The following is a 15,538-nucleotide window of genomic DNA, read 5'->3' on the forward strand; positions in this document are numbered from 1 at the left end:
CATTCATTAACCCATTTTAAAGCATTAACAGGGCATTTCTGACCACTGCTGTATCCACCCTTTGCTCGTAGTTACTTGGCTTCTTTGCATTTACTAGGATTACTTCCATAAAATATATTCTACTTCTGCACCTTGTGTTTTATTTGCATACGTGCCCTTTAAACACTGCATTGCTCAGCAGCAAATTCACCCATCAAGATATGCAGTCATTTTTTGTGCAAGAAGGCATTGTTTCAGGCTTTTGGAAAACATGCTGTAGCTGCCTACACTTGAATGCTAACCAAGCACCAGGAACAGGGGGTTTGGGGCTTTTTTTTTTTCTGGTTGTAGTTTTTTTTAATTTTCTTTATGAAGACTTGTATCCTGGATGGTACTGTGGGTAAATTGCAAATGGGAAACCTCAGCTCACATTCTCTGTGATGTGTTTAGCTAGATAGCATCTCATAAAAGAGCTTTGAAAGGTCCTTTTTCCCCCCCTCCAGCTTCTAAATCTGGAATTGTGCATGGCTGTATAGGTGTGTGTTTTCACACTTTCAAACAGTGACTTCCTTCTGGAAGTTAAGCTGTGGGGGCTCCCAAAATCATGCAGTGCCCCAGAGCTGGTTCCTGGTGGATGATGATGATGGGGCAGCAGGGAGCTGCTCCCCTTGGCATTGGGGTGTGCCAGGGAAGGACCAAGAGCCAGGAAACACCAGGGGAGAGGAGCAGGAGGGTGCTGGTAGCAGAGAGGAGGCCTAAGGGTACATCTTGGTAATGGTGGAAATGGTGGAAAACTCTGAGGAGGTGGCATGGACCATGTTACAGCTCAAGAAACCAGGGAAAGTTGCTGGATGGAGGGATAAAGGAGAGGACTCTTGTTGCTAGGGCTCATTGAGCAGGACAGGGCTTAGTTCTTAAATATATATTTTCATCTGTTTCACCTTGTGTTTTGAATGCCTCAGTTTTTAAGGGATCTCTTATTACTTGGTGTTCTAATAAAGTAGAGTTTTGGAGGCTAGAAGGTGTGTTATGGGCTTAAATTGAAGAAAATATGGGAAAGCATCTAGCTGGGCATGTGGCTGACCAAGGATCTTGCTGTGATGCCAGTGTAGATTTATTTTCCTGGTTCGAGGAAAGTAAAATAATTATAAGGTGCCTTTCTATAATTATTTTTTATTCCACTAATAAAAGTCTAATCCTTTCAGTATGAATCAAAATATTAAGGTACTAATGGAGAGTTAGAACATGCAAGGAGTGAAGAGATGAGGTAATTACAGTAAATTAGCAATAAAATGAATTTTTTTACCTTTTGTTGTAAGGTTCATGTATTTCAGGAGCAGCAACTTTTCAACTATAACAAAGAAATAACTGTGACTGTCTCCCAAAGATAAATTGATCTGTAAAAGATTGTGAACTGGTTTTTAACACAGCTTTTTCAACACAGAATCAGCACACCATTATCAACTGCAGTGTTAGAGAGTGTCCAAGGTAAATTGGACCGAGATTCTCATGGTGCATCAGCCTCTGACAACCCCTTAAAAGTAATATTTGAAAGACCAGAGGTTTTTTTTTCCTAAAAATGAGTGTTTGTAGCCCTAAATCTCTGGTTTTTATCTCTTCCAAAATTCTATGCCATGTGGACCAGGAATAATTCTGATATTCCACATATTGAAATTAATAGTGGGTTTATGAATTTGAATGAAACTGAATTGACCACTGGATCTTTGTCTTTTCAATTTTATTTTTTCTTTAATGTTGCAATATATTCAAAAAAGAAGTCACCCTACTCTGAAGCTTTTGCTACTTGCCCTGGCTGTTTTTTCAGGGCTGGGTGACCTTGCTGCTGTGTGTTGGCCACATGCAGAATAGAATGTTAGTGTACAATTCCACTGTTGATGTCTGTCCTTCTGCTGAGGCCTATCCTTGATAGACTTCCTACATGAACATTCAGTAATAGTGTTGTCCCTGCGAAGAGATGAATAGCAGCTCTGGTTGCAGATATGATAAGGAATTTGTGAATTAAATATTGTGCATATTGAGGGCTGTATTAGTATATTTTCATATGTGCTCTCTGGTGTTTACAGAAATTTGCTGTCTTCCTGGGCAATTTTGCTGGTAGCTATTTTAGCTTATTCAGAACTTGTGTGTCTCTGGTGCTGTGCCCTGCAGAAATAATTGTTACATTCAGCTGGAACACAGAGATCCCCCCACCCTTTTTCTCTTTTTCCCCCACTTTTCTGATGTCTGAACTGTTAATGGAAGGTGCTGGTGACTTTGCCTCTGATGAAGCCCCACAGTGGGATTCTTACCAGGGGTGAAAAGGATGGCTGCAGGAAGACCCCAGCACCTTCCACCAGTTCTGTGGGATGTTTGATGTCCTGGCACACACAGCTCAAGCAAAAGCTTGGTATTGTTCAACAAGCTGTTTTGCTGTACTTGAAATGGAGTAAAATGTGTTGCCTTTGGGAAATCCTGGCAAAGGAGCAGTTTTATTACTGTAGCTGTGACAGAATAGTTACCACTGTGGTGGAAGATCTGTTCCTGGACTGGAAGTAGTGGTCATCTTAAAAGCATATATTGATATAATACCCAATCTCATATTTTTTTTGAATTTGAAAATATGAAAGGGCAAATCTAAGTCACAAGCCTAATGAAATGAGAAAAATATTAATGACTTACACCACAGTTAACTTTTCATTTGCTTTAAAACCCAATTAATTATTTTTAAAGCAAACAAATTTTGGTGCAAAGGGATTTCTTTAATAGTTTGGGGTTGGTTTTTTTTCCCACCTATTAATTAGACAAAAATGTTCGCAAGTAATAGGCATCAAATGTTCCGCTTGGCTATTACTGTTGCTATATTGTTAACATTTTTTATTCAAACAGAGAAACCTCACTGAATATTTTGTTGCTGTGGATGTGAACAACATGCTGCAACTTTATGCCAGTATGTTGCATGAGAGACGAATCATTATTACCTCCAGCAAACTAAGCACTGTAAGTACTTCACACTTCTCCTTCTAAGTAGGATATATTGAACATTTCACAAAATGACCTGCAGGCCTTTGTGGTTTTAGATATGTTCCATGTGTACTTATAGGACAATATCTACATGCTCTTCTAATATATGGTTTTAGTCTGGCTCTTGAAGTACAAAAGTCTGATTTATGTAAGACCTACTCAGATACATTAAGTAAGGTTAATTATTTTTCTTATCAGGAGATGAGAGTTCTTTAACTCTCCCGAGGTCATTTCTGTGCCTTCTAACCTAAAAAGAATTCTTAAGAGCTATTATAAGATCTTTATTATTCACTTGTGGCTTATTCCATTGGAGCTACTTGAAAGAAATCAAGGGTCCCTAAGAATAGCTGCTATCCTAACCTGGTAATAGGTAGATTCATCTTTGTTAGAGTGGTTTGGGAGTGCACACTGTAATATCTCTGATTTGGAGCAGCTCTTGAGACTGTCAATAATGTAAAACTCAAAATAGCAGTTTTTTAATTAAAGGTTTTGAGCTGATGCCCACATTAAAATGTTTCTTTTCCCTCCTTATGCCTGCTTAGGCTGCTTAATAAAAGAATGTTGCATTTTGTTTGGAAAGTATGGCTAAATATTCAGATGCCATTTTATTTTACTCTTCACAGAATCTTACAGATTTTTAAAATCCCCTGTATTTTGAAAATACTCCCAAGTCAATTTTGCATCAATAAGAGACACTCACTTTATAACCAAGTTTTAATCACAGAGTATAATTCTTATGTAGAATCTTTAGCCTATTAAGCACAATTACCTAAATTTTTTTGAAGAATGCTGCCTAGAACATATTGTGTAATATGCTCTCTGTGATGGAAAATCAATTCTGTATTTCTGAGTACTGCTCATTGCACTACCAAATAAATGAACACATGGGTACAAGGTTGGATATAGTACTAAAAAATACTGCTTTCAAAGACTTGAAGGTGCTGTAAGGAGTGAGAATTCTTTGATTATATATAATGGATAAAAATCCTTTCCATTTATTTTGAGTCAAAAGTAAATTGAAGATAGAGAAGGTCCAGAATTGCCGTAAAAGGCTGACAGGTTTTACAATTCTAGATGCAGTAGTAATTATTTAATTGCCTTATTATTATTTTAAACAGCATGGTGTTGGGTCCCTGGGCCTGTGAGCAGCGCTGCAGTTCGGGCAGTGCACAAAGGCAGCGCTGCAGTTAGGGCAGCACTGCAGTTACAGCAGTGCACAAGGGCAGCACTTTACCAGTGCTCTGCAGGCTATGGAGCCAGGTCAGTCCTGGCAACTGGAGTGAAGCAAACATGGGGTTCTATAAGCAGAAGCCACATGAACACCTGAAAACCAGCAAAATAAATACTAAATTAATTTACACAATCTTCACATTACTAGTCTGTTATAGACTTTTTAACCATCAAAGATGTTACTTTTTCTTAGGAAATTTCCATATTTGATTACAGGGGGTTTTTTTTCCTCCTCTCCATGCTCCCCTCCCCTTCCTGAAATGGGTAGGGAAAGAATTGTACATTACAACATAGTAATAAGACCTGAATGGGCAAATAAATTTTGAAGGGAAAGCCCTTTTAAGGAAGCTGTCTTAACAGAAGCTCACATGATGTAGCAAAACTGTGGAATCAGAATTTTTTTTCACTTTGCTAGTCTGAAACAGAGCTTGCTGTATTTAAAGGGAAAAAAAAAGGGGGAAAAGAAAAGAAGAAATAACCATTAAAAAAGCTCAGCTCCAATGATGCCCCAGTCAGCCCTATTTTACTGCTCCAGTAGAGAGGAGATAGGAATCCTGATGGCAGCTCTGAGCTCGTGGAAAATTCATTCTGCAGGTGAGCACGTGTCCGTCTGCTTGGCACAATTTAGAATTGTACTCTCAGCCTACATTTGGATCTGCTTAGGACTTGTTTTTGTTAGGCTGAACATCTCAGCTGGTCTCTAGTGCTGTGATGTGACAAGAGGAGAGGAAGTACCAGAATTAGACTGTGCTGATCTAGACCACCTTATTTAAATGATCAGATTTCTCTTTGGAAGTCATTACACAACAACAGATAGAATATTCTGGTGGTGAGAATTTTGTTTACCTTTGTTTACCTTTGGCTGTTCATTCCTAACCTTTTAATGAATTAAAAGCCATCTTGCTGGTGTCTTCACTTGAAAATAATTTATGTCGCTTTCCAGACATTTGTAGTGGTGTTTGGATGTCCTGGAGAGTGTCCCCAAGCTGTGAATGTAAATAGTAGCTTGCAGGTCCAATCCAAAATGAGAGAGCACATCAGCTTCACTTTTTCTCTGATTGCTTTTTCAGTCTACTGGCATTACTTAACTCATAGCTGAACAAAATTACTGCCACATCATGTTGGATCCACTTTTGATACAGGATTGGTTAATTTTCACTTGCACTAGTGAGTTCTGATAAAAAAAGAAATAGAAAAATATATCTGGCTTCTTAAGAGCTTCGGTTCCCAGCAGTGCTGCCTGCTCATCTCTTTCCTAAACAGAATAGGGGTAATGCATGGCTTGCTTCTTTGCAGAGCAATATAGCTTAAAAAGTTAATGAAACACTTTCCAGTATTGCCTGTAAGAATTTAATTGAATTGCCAAGAATGATTAAATGTGTTTTTGGCAAAAGATATTTCTTCTTTAACATGGGGATTGCTTGATGTAGTACAGTAAGCAAATGGAGTGTATTGGGCATCATCCTTTGCGCAAGTCTTGTGCTGTTTTGCTGTTGCATACAAAACACAGCAGACTGGTACAAAGTTCCTATTTTGATATTCCTAAATTACAGCTTGATACTAGACAAAATTATTTGTTCAAAAAAAGCGCAGTCAAACACAACTTTCTGTTAAGGGAGTTGTGTCTTATCTTTGGGTTTAACTGAATATCAAGTGTTTATGTCAGTTCATGGAGACTGGGTTGTGATGTCACCTTCAAGTTATCAGCTCTGTTTCGGTTCACTATCTCAGGGCAGTGACTGATAACAAAAGGCATAATTCAAGGCCTTGCTCACTTTCTCCTCACCCTTCTTGTGGGGCCAGGAATGGAATAGTGCACTTACTTATGTTCAGGAATTCTTTGTCTACCATTTCTGCCCTGTTAATTTCATACTGCCATTTTATTCAAAGAAAGGATCAGTCCTAGTATGGAAAAAAGGGGCCAAAACATGATGCTATATTTAAAAAGGTTTACTGTAGAGGAAATAACAGAAGAAAATAAGGTTGTTTTTTTTAAGTTGCTGAGTAGAGTTTTTTTAATTAAAAGAAACCCTAAAAACAGAAAAAAGAACCATCTTTAGGGTGTTTCAGCTTATATTTTATTTCAGCCAAGCAGGTTTTGTTTTATGTACATCTTCAGAATATTGCAGTTGTGTTTTCTTTGCATTTCCCCTTAAATTGATTTTCTGTGGGTTTATCCCCTTTAAAAATTCCTTTGGTGTAGATATTTGTCTGCTAGTCCTTCCAATTACTACCAAGATACAAGTGGAAACTTCCCACCACTCCATCCTGTTGTAGCTTCTGGGTCATTATTTGCCCTAACTGTTGATTCTTTTATTAGCTAGACTTTCCAACCACTTTAATAATGTGATTAGCACCAACCTCACAGCTTGCTTCAGGCTTAGTGTTAGAACGAGATGGATTCAGCTTGCTTGAGGATTATGCTCTGTAAGATCTGTTTGTAGCAAAAATTACCATTTCTGGCTTTTGAACAGTAAACTATGAAAGAGAAACAAATTATGTGGCTTTGGATTAAGCGAAAGGATGAATGAAACAAAGGGATTGATCTACTCACAGAGGTGGCTGTTAGTTATTTCACTTTAGCAGCAAAAGGAAGACCTTTCCTAAACATCAGGCTGTATGTTCTTTCACAGCACTGTTTCCTCACACGTCACTGCATCTGCATGTATTCTTATTAGTTGCATGGAGCATTAGTTGTATGAGTTTCAGTACAAATAATTTTTTAATTCAGTCTTTCTATAAATTATTAAAGTGCTGGGATTGGCTTTTCTAGGAAGGCTGAGCTACAGCATTGATTTTATGCATGCTGGAGGCAGGCCCTAGATGTTTTGGCCCCAAGTGCACCTGCTGTGGTAGTCTACCAGAACATCATACCACACTCTCATGTATTCAAAGCAAAGGAATAAATCATGATTTTACAACAGTGCATCAGTTGACTTATTGCTGTTTTGTGACCGGAGGTAGGAAGGATTGCTGTTTAAAGCCATGTCATCGGTTCTCAAGTCACTCAAGCATGAAAGCTTGTCATATGCCTCTGTAATTGTACCTCTGCAGTCTCTCCCTAACTAGTCAGCTGGGGCTGTGCGCTCCATCTCAGCACCCGGCTGGCCAGTGTCTGACAGGAGCTTTCTCAGCAGCCTGTCAGGAATATGCTAACTAGATTGGATCTTCTGCAGCCAGCACTGGCAGGTGGAAGGGATGCTACACTTTAAAGCAAATGTCTAAATGTTATCTCTGCTTTGACCAGTATTTGTTTTGGGAAATACAAGCCTGGCGTGTCTCAGAGCACGGTGCTTACAAGTTCTGCTTGGCGCTGCCTCTGGCTTTCTTTGGTAGCCCTACAAAAACAGACATAAATATCAACAAAAGATACAGATTTATTTGTTTTGGTGGTGTAGGAGCACTGAATTTACACACATGCATATAAATTTGCACACATATATTTGTGGAATCACTTTTACTGTCGCTTCCATGGGAAGACAGCTTTCTACAGTTGCCCCAGATGCCCTCAGTGAATTGGACTCTTGGCTTTATTCTCTTTTCTCATTAGCTCTTGTCACACTGTCCGCAATTGCTCAGGAAAAAGTATTACAGATTTAAAATTTAATTCATATCTCAAATTCATGTGACCTGGAAGTGTTCAAGGGCTAAATTTAGTTCTTAGAAGTCAAGAAATGGATGGAAATTTATCATTAACTTGCAAGGCAGAATGGATATTCTGCTGATACTCACTGTGCTCCCAGAAGCATAATTAGAATTAATTTTGGAATATAACCTCAGATAGGCCATTTGGTATGGAAGTAAATGACAAGTGGCATTTAATTTTTTTTTGTAGCTCATGTGTAGGCAGTCTAAGATAACTGGGCAGGGGGGTAAACTGTTGTAGGTGCAGTGAAGTTCCCATTGGGACACCTGCAGGGAGCACGTTTCCAGCAATGAAGCTACGGGATGTCATTAGGAATAAAGTGGGGTTAGAATACACAGCCAGATCTGGAAAGCTGTCTCAGTTTTGGAAACTGAGCTGTCTTGAAGTTTTGAATAGTTTTCTCATTACCACAGGAGAAATAATTGCTTAAGGAATTTGTGAAAAGATATTGAAATATGTGATTTAAAAAATTGTTTAATGAGAGCAGGAGGGAAAAAGCCAGTAAATAGTTGGAAATTGCTATTACCTGCCATCTATGTAAAACATGAAGAACTCCATTAGTGGGTGTTGTAAAAAAAAAAAAAATTGAAATCCCAAGCCTTAAAAATCCATGCTGTAAAAAGAAAAGGCATGTAGACAGACAGATCTACAAATTAGCTCCAGAATTTAATTTTCCTGTGACTTTTGGCAATTCAGTAGAAACTGAGGGAACTAAATGCTGTGTAGAGCCAGTGTGAGCACTGCTGTGAGACTCAGAGAAGCCTTTAGGAACTGAGTCCTTTGTGGTTGGGCTGAAGAAGAGCTGAAGGGGAAATAGTCCTTATTCTGTTGAGCAGAACTGTCTCCCCCCCTACAGAAAGTACCACTGAAGTCATTTGGTGGTTGTGTGAAACAAAAGCAATGAGGAGGAATTGCTGAAGGGTGAGTGAGTGTAATACCAGCCCTTGGTCTGGTGTGCTGGTATGGCAATATTTCCCCTTTTCATACTTGCTACTGCTTTATCACTCTTATTTCCCTCATTTCACCAGTGATAAGATGAGCTATAGCATCATTGGTGGTTGTCTCTACTTTTGCTACAGTAAATTGTCTTAAGTAAGCCATTCACAAGGAAATTTGTCCCTGCTGCTTCTTAATTAGTGGATGGCAGAAGAAAATGCCATGGATTTCCTTTGGAGGAAGAAATGTTAATAAAAATTATTTTCCTGGATGCTCTCCTTTCAGAGGTGAGAAACATTTGCAGAATCCCCTCATTTTATGGCAGGGTAGCTCTTCCTCCATGGAGATGGGTCATAAAGGAGGCATCAAGGCCAGGAAAGGGACACAAAGATGTATATATTTGTGGTGTTCCGTGGTTTTGTGAGTGAGGAACAGATACAGAAGTTAGGCAATAAATGAATGTCAAAATAAGAGTAAACAAATCAAGAAAATACAGAGGTGAAATGAAGAAATGTGAGGAAACTGCAGTTTTTGAGCAGATGATATAAAGAAGCATAATTTATTATAGGATCAAAAGAGACATGCTATTAACCCAGTCTCTGGTGTCTTAGGGACAAAACCTGGTGATTTACTTCCAAGAGTTTCATTTTCAACCTACGAAAAATAGAAAAAACCTTTGTGGTATGAAAACAGTGAGAAACTGAATGAAGTTACATGGTTTTTTGTCTGCACCCACACCTACTTTGTTATATGGATACCTCTGATTATCTTTGTAAGTGCCTGTGGGTCCCTGGTGTAGGCACAGAATGTCAGTGGTACTCCTTGTAGAGCACTCACCTGTCTACTACCACTTCAGTTCTATTTTCTGCTCAGCTTCCGCTCTTGGGCAGCGTGTCACTCCTGGAGCCATGGGCAAGGAACAAGCCGTGTCTGCAGCCTTCTCTTTTCTCTTCCAAGCTAATGCACAAGAATGATGCCATAATGCTGCTTTGTGAATCAAGAACTGCAAGAAAAGAATGAAATTGATTGTATATGAAGTGCTGTCAAAATCGTGAATAACACTCATCTCTTCCCTTTCCTTCCCCCAGAAAGAATGATAAAAGGAAGTGAATAATCCCAAAAAAAACCCAACAGCAATTCAGGGAGAAAATAAGTTTTTTATATAAGTGTTTTCTTTTACATCTTTAATTTTTAGAAGGGAAAAAGTTAAAATATTCATCTGTGAACTGGAAATATATTTCCCTTTCTCTTTCCCTTCTGTGAGAGAGGAGAGCTGGATTTTCATCTTGCCAACAGGAGGAAAATGCATTATGACTCATTTAAGGTCCTCCCTCTTTTTCTTCCTAAAGATTATGGGGATGGCAGATGGAAAATGATTGGCCAGGAGCTAAATTAAAGAATTGCATGGAAGTGGCTTTGCATATCATGGCTTGGACAATATATTCTGTTCTTTTTTGTTGCTAAATTTTTTTCCTCACTGATTTCTCACCAGTGCTGGCAGAATCAGCTAGGTTTATCATTTAGTCTGACTGTTTAATCTTTAGAGCTGGGAATAGATTTATGCTCTCTTGTAAACTGGCAAAAGCAAGATCTCCCTTCCCACTTTCACTCCCCAGCAGTCTTCCCCTGCCCTGCCCCCCATTCAAGAAGTGGATGGAAAGGTTGGTCTCCACAAATGTCAAGCACCTGTTACAGGTTTGGGGCCTGATCTCATTCTCAATCAAACAGGATTTAGATGTGTTTGCCCCTCTAAGATAAAGTTGGTTTAATTTAGGAGTTGCAGTAATGTAGAGGAGAGGCTTCCTTTCACCTATGCAACTGTTCCCCTTTCAGGAAGCAGACAGCGTTTCTCAGTAATTCTTGTGAACTGGGATATTGGGGAAGGAGCCACAAGGGTTGGTCCAGCCTGATGGTGACTGCTGTAATTGTGGTAAAACAGTGACCCATCCCCTAGGGTTTGTTGCTATAGGTATTAATGAGTAGATGAGATAACGAAACTAAACAGAATCTTGGGCATCTTTCAACATATGTGTGGTCAAGGCAGTGGGAGGGAAGCAGTTCTTTGGCCCATTGGGACTGTGAGGGAGGAGGGAGAGAGCACACCAGTACCCATTTCTGGACATGGTGTTGACAGAGATTGACAGTGTTTGACGATTTTTCAGGAAATGCTTTTATCACAGTAGTTCTTTAGTTGCTTGCAGTAGATTTTGAAAGGTTCTATAGAATCACAGGTTAATTTTACTTTAGCATTTGTTTAACTTCTGTTGCTGTTTTTGGCTTTCTGACAAGATTCTGCTAATCAGTTTCTGTCTTTCTTGTTTGTGCATTGCAATGTGTGCGAATCTTGCCACCTATGCTCTTCCTCTCTTTTTACCTTTGATTATAAAAAAGGCTTTGAAGAAAGTAATTTATATCGATAGAAAGAAATTGCCAGTAACCTTTTGTGCAGCATACAGGTATTTTTATGTTACTCATAGAAATTGTGTGAATAATAGGTATCAGATAAGTATTATCTGTGAGTCTGCAGAAAATGTTTCAGCTGAAGTAGTGTGGCTCCAGACATGTTGCAGTGTTTTAGCAAGACCTGAAATGAGGAAAAGGAAGAGACATGAACAGAAAAAGGGACCAGTCTCTTTGAAATACAGAGCAGAAAGATTCATTGGTAGAAGTGAGCATTGAGGTAGCAGATGCAGACATCAGAATTACTGCATCCACACGAGGGAAGGGAGGGGAGGAGCTGCACTCTTTGTGTTCCCTGGAGCAGGTAGGCCTGCTTTGATCAACTCGAACTAAAACTTCTGGCTGTTCATGTTCATTACTGCATAGATTTTGAACAACAGCCTTCCCAACTTTCTGCTTATGGCCATAAGGTAGAAAGGAGCTCATCATTCTATAGAATTTGAGCATTGTTTCAGTCTTGTTGAGATTTGGTAGTAATCAATTTTCTGTCAACCAGTAATGAATTTTGCAATTCATTAATTTTTACAATTATACAAAAATACAGAATTTTAACAAACTCTGTATGTGGTCTCCTGCTATTTGGAGAGACTGTATTTTCACTGGGCATGTAATTTCAGAATTTTTTTTACAGGGCCAAAGATAAAAATTATTTTACCAGAATCACTGGAGTACTCTGGAGAAAACACCAATTACTTTCTTTGCAGTATATGAAAGCTCACATGTTGATTCTGGCTGCAGCATCTTATCAGGAGAGATCAGAAACAGACTAGAAACTTTCAGTAGGACTCAGTACTATTAATATGCCTATTACTGATGGAAAAAGACATAAAACTTCTTATGCCCAGTGTAAATGTTAAAGAATTCAAATTAGATGTGTTTATTTGTTAAAGGGTTGAACATTAAAATTTTGCTTTTAACTAATTCAAATAATTTGACTCACGCTGTTCATGTAATTTAAAACCACATTATTAAAACCAATTTTAAAAAGATAATTAGATTTATTCCTGAAAATAAAAGTTGTTTAACTTGAAGACATTCTTTGAAATGGAGAAAAACAGTCTAAATATCAAAATTGATGGAAGCAAAAGTATTAGAAGTTCTGTTGAGTGTTGGCAAATGAGTTTCAGCTGAAAAAACTTTACTTAAAAACTGTCTTATCCATTTTTTAATGGATAAAAACACAGCTCTAGTAGATGTTCTGTAGTGAAATGAACTACAGGAGGATGTCTTGACATCATTTATTGCCTCAAACCAGGAAATAAACTATGAGATTTGCAGAAACTAGGTTCTTCAGCACTTGTCTGTTATAATTTAAGGTTTTTCATCAAACTGCAGAGTTGTGCAATGATATATCTGTGTGCATACATAAACTTACAGGAAATTTTATTGGACAGAGGCTTTTGCTTTTAATGTAAAACCTACCTGTAAAAGGAATCACAGTTTACAGCTGGTGTTTATATCCAGTTGTCAATGGAAGGCAGGGTTGGACACGGTCTTGAGGACAACTTCAAGATGGTTTGGGAGAGTATCTACTGAAGACAACTTCAAGATAACTTAGGAGAATGTGTACTCGTTTGATTTTTATGATCCATGACATATCTTTTCAAGGTAGTTCTTGATAATTCCTTTTGGAATAGGTAGCAGCCAATTGACAGACTCCAGAGAGATGTCATTGTGCCTAAAAAGTGTAAGGAATTGCTTTCTGCAGAAGACATCCCCACTTGGTCAAGAAGCAGATTTCATTTCTTTGCTTGGGAGCCTGTGCTGGGTGCTCTGTTTGAGGATGTGCCCTGTAGCCTTTGGCAGGTGCCTGCCAGGCTCTGCTCCTGTGCATGGACACTGTTGGACACCCCCAAATCCGGTGCCACCTTTGTGGAGCTCTGATGTAAATGGTGGAGTTCTCCCTGGTACCTGGTTTTCTGATCTCCTGAACTGCCTGGTTCCTTAAGTGCAGCATTGTTCAGGGCTCACAGCAGTTCCCATTCTGATTTGTGGAGTGGATGTGTCAGTTAAAGAGGAAGGTTATTTAAATAATTAATGCATTTGAGAAATGCAGTCACCGTTGAAACAGCAAAAATAGCAAAAAAGAGATTTTTTACACCAAGTATGCAAATTTTAATATGAAATCCATAATTATCTTATCAGTATTTGCTTAAAGGCAACATTGGCAGAATAATAAAATGTGGCACGGTTTGAAGAGCAGCACAATCCCATAGCAACTTGTGTTACAGGCTGTAAACAGGAAACTATAAAACATATTCATGGCATACTAAAATGTTTGGAAACATACTGCAACAGCATAGAGGGAAAAGTTTAAAAAAGATGTTATTAAATAGAAAAGTGATCAACAGCACAACAAAAGCTTCATACGTAAGTTATCAAATCTTTGCCTTTCCTGCTAGAAATAAAAAAAAATAGTAGATTAAAAAATTATAAATGGTAAATAGGTGCTAATGGGAGTGCCACACTAAAATACAGATTATAAAATGAGTTAATAAAACTTCAGATGTTTTTAAGGAATTCCATAGTTCCTCTGTTAAAGTGAGAATTAAAATATAACAGACATGCATAAGATAGGGAAATTTCTTCATGCAAATAGTATAGTCATCTTAATTCATAATTTAAGAATGCCTATTAAGAGGAGGAGGAGGCAACTGTATACATCAGGGGATATCCTGTATAACTGTATGCTCAGCTTTATTGCAGCCTCTGATTGAAATACAAGAAATGCTGATTTTTTTCTATAGGTTGTTGTGTTTTGAAATTTATACACTGTGTACAAAAGTATGTGGACATAATAATAATACCATATCTATTCTGAGTGAAAGAGCAAAAAACACAATGCTGAGCTGGACTGTGCTAACAGTAGTGTTAGTTCAACTACACAGAGAGATAATATGGAAATAAACCTCATAAATCCCACTGTGTAGAAGAGGGAGAAGGTACTCATTTATTTCTTCCCCAAATCAATTCATAGTAACAACCCAATAATTAATAAAATACCCATTATTATAAGTCCAAAATGAGAGTAATTGCAGAAATGTGGTGTAAAGCTAAGAAAGGAGATGTTAATGTGCCAGGAAGAGTTTAAATAGGGAATTATGATATCCTTGGCTTTCTGCTGTGTAGCTGTCAGGCTGGGGCAGCTCGCTGGTCAATAGTGACATTCTGTGTGTCAGTGAGCAGAGTCTCCTGATACCTTAACCTGCAGTTCACACATTACTGAAGCTCCAACTGTCGAACATTCAAGTCCCTTGGTACCACTGCAGCTTCCAGACTCTCCTGACTGGCTCATGTTTCATTCTTTGGCAATTTGCCCTAATGATATCCCTCAGGAGCTTTCAGGCCCTCTTCTTTTCCATATTTAATCGTGTTATATTAATCTGAGGGCTGAGCAAACTAGGCTGCACAAATTGTAATTGTCTGTGATTTCTGTTGCAATGGTCTTATAAATGCTTTTTTCATTTTTAGTGTAAAAATACATGTACAAAATTGTAGTGTAATTTTTTATTTACAAATCTAAATGTCCAAGACTGCCAGGATGTGAACACTTTAACTGCTGATCTGTTCCACAAAGAGGGTTGTTTTTTCCCTATAAAATCCATAATGTTTTAGCACTTGCTGTATGAGCAGGATTTACATTTTATTTTTTGCTCTTTGTTTTGTTACTGTGAAAGTTCATGTTTAATAAACAGTGCTATTATGAAGTTAAACTTGGGCAGTAATTTTGTTGTGATGTAAAACATTAGGACAGCCTCTTCTTTTCCATTAGCTTGGTAGCTTCTCCATGGGTCATTCTCTTAAAATGTTTTTCCCCTTTTTCTATGAGGTTTGTAGTGCTACATGGGATGGATATAGGCTACCATGTTGTGAACAGTCTGGATTTTTTCTCATTCTGTGTTAACTCTGTGCCTGCATATTAAAATAATGAAATTTGAGAGATTCCCTTACAGCAAAGATAGATCAAATTGGAATTCTTTACATATTGCAAGATTATTTTGTTCACTTGTGGAATGAACTTGGCCCCATTTCTAATGAATTCCACACTTATTTGTTTCTTTGTTTTGGGGGTAACGTGGTGGTTGTGGTGGTTTTTTTGTTTGTTTTAGAAAACCAGAGATGTCTATTTGGAATGGTAAGCAGTTTGTAGCACCTCCTTTCTTGGTCAAGGAGTTCATTTTCCATGATCCTTGTGTCAGGCTTGGAAGTCTCTGCTTTGGGAAGAGAATTTTGGAAAATTGTAATTAAGATGCTTTTCTGTTACAG

At 38.2% G+C, this 15,538-nt stretch overlaps 1 protein-coding gene across 1 annotated transcript in view; it reads left to right on the forward strand.

Moving 5' to 3' along the window:
- DENND1B (DENN domain containing 1B) overlaps positions 1 to 15,538 on the forward strand; it is a 143,343-nt gene that overhangs the window by 76,606 nt on the left and 51,199 nt on the right. Inside the window, exon 9 of the mRNA XM_066555830.1 lies at positions 2,866 to 2,976. Coding sequence (XP_066411927.1) covers positions 2,866 to 2,976 — 111 coding nt within the window. The remainder of the gene's footprint in view (positions 1 to 2,865; positions 2,977 to 15,538) is intronic.

The sequence above is a fragment of the Molothrus aeneus genome, chromosome 9 (assembly GCF_037042795.1).
Source record: "Molothrus aeneus isolate 106 chromosome 9, BPBGC_Maene_1.0, whole genome shotgun sequence".
In the NCBI taxonomy this organism is placed as follows: Eukaryota; Metazoa; Chordata; class Aves; order Passeriformes; family Icteridae; genus Molothrus; species Molothrus aeneus.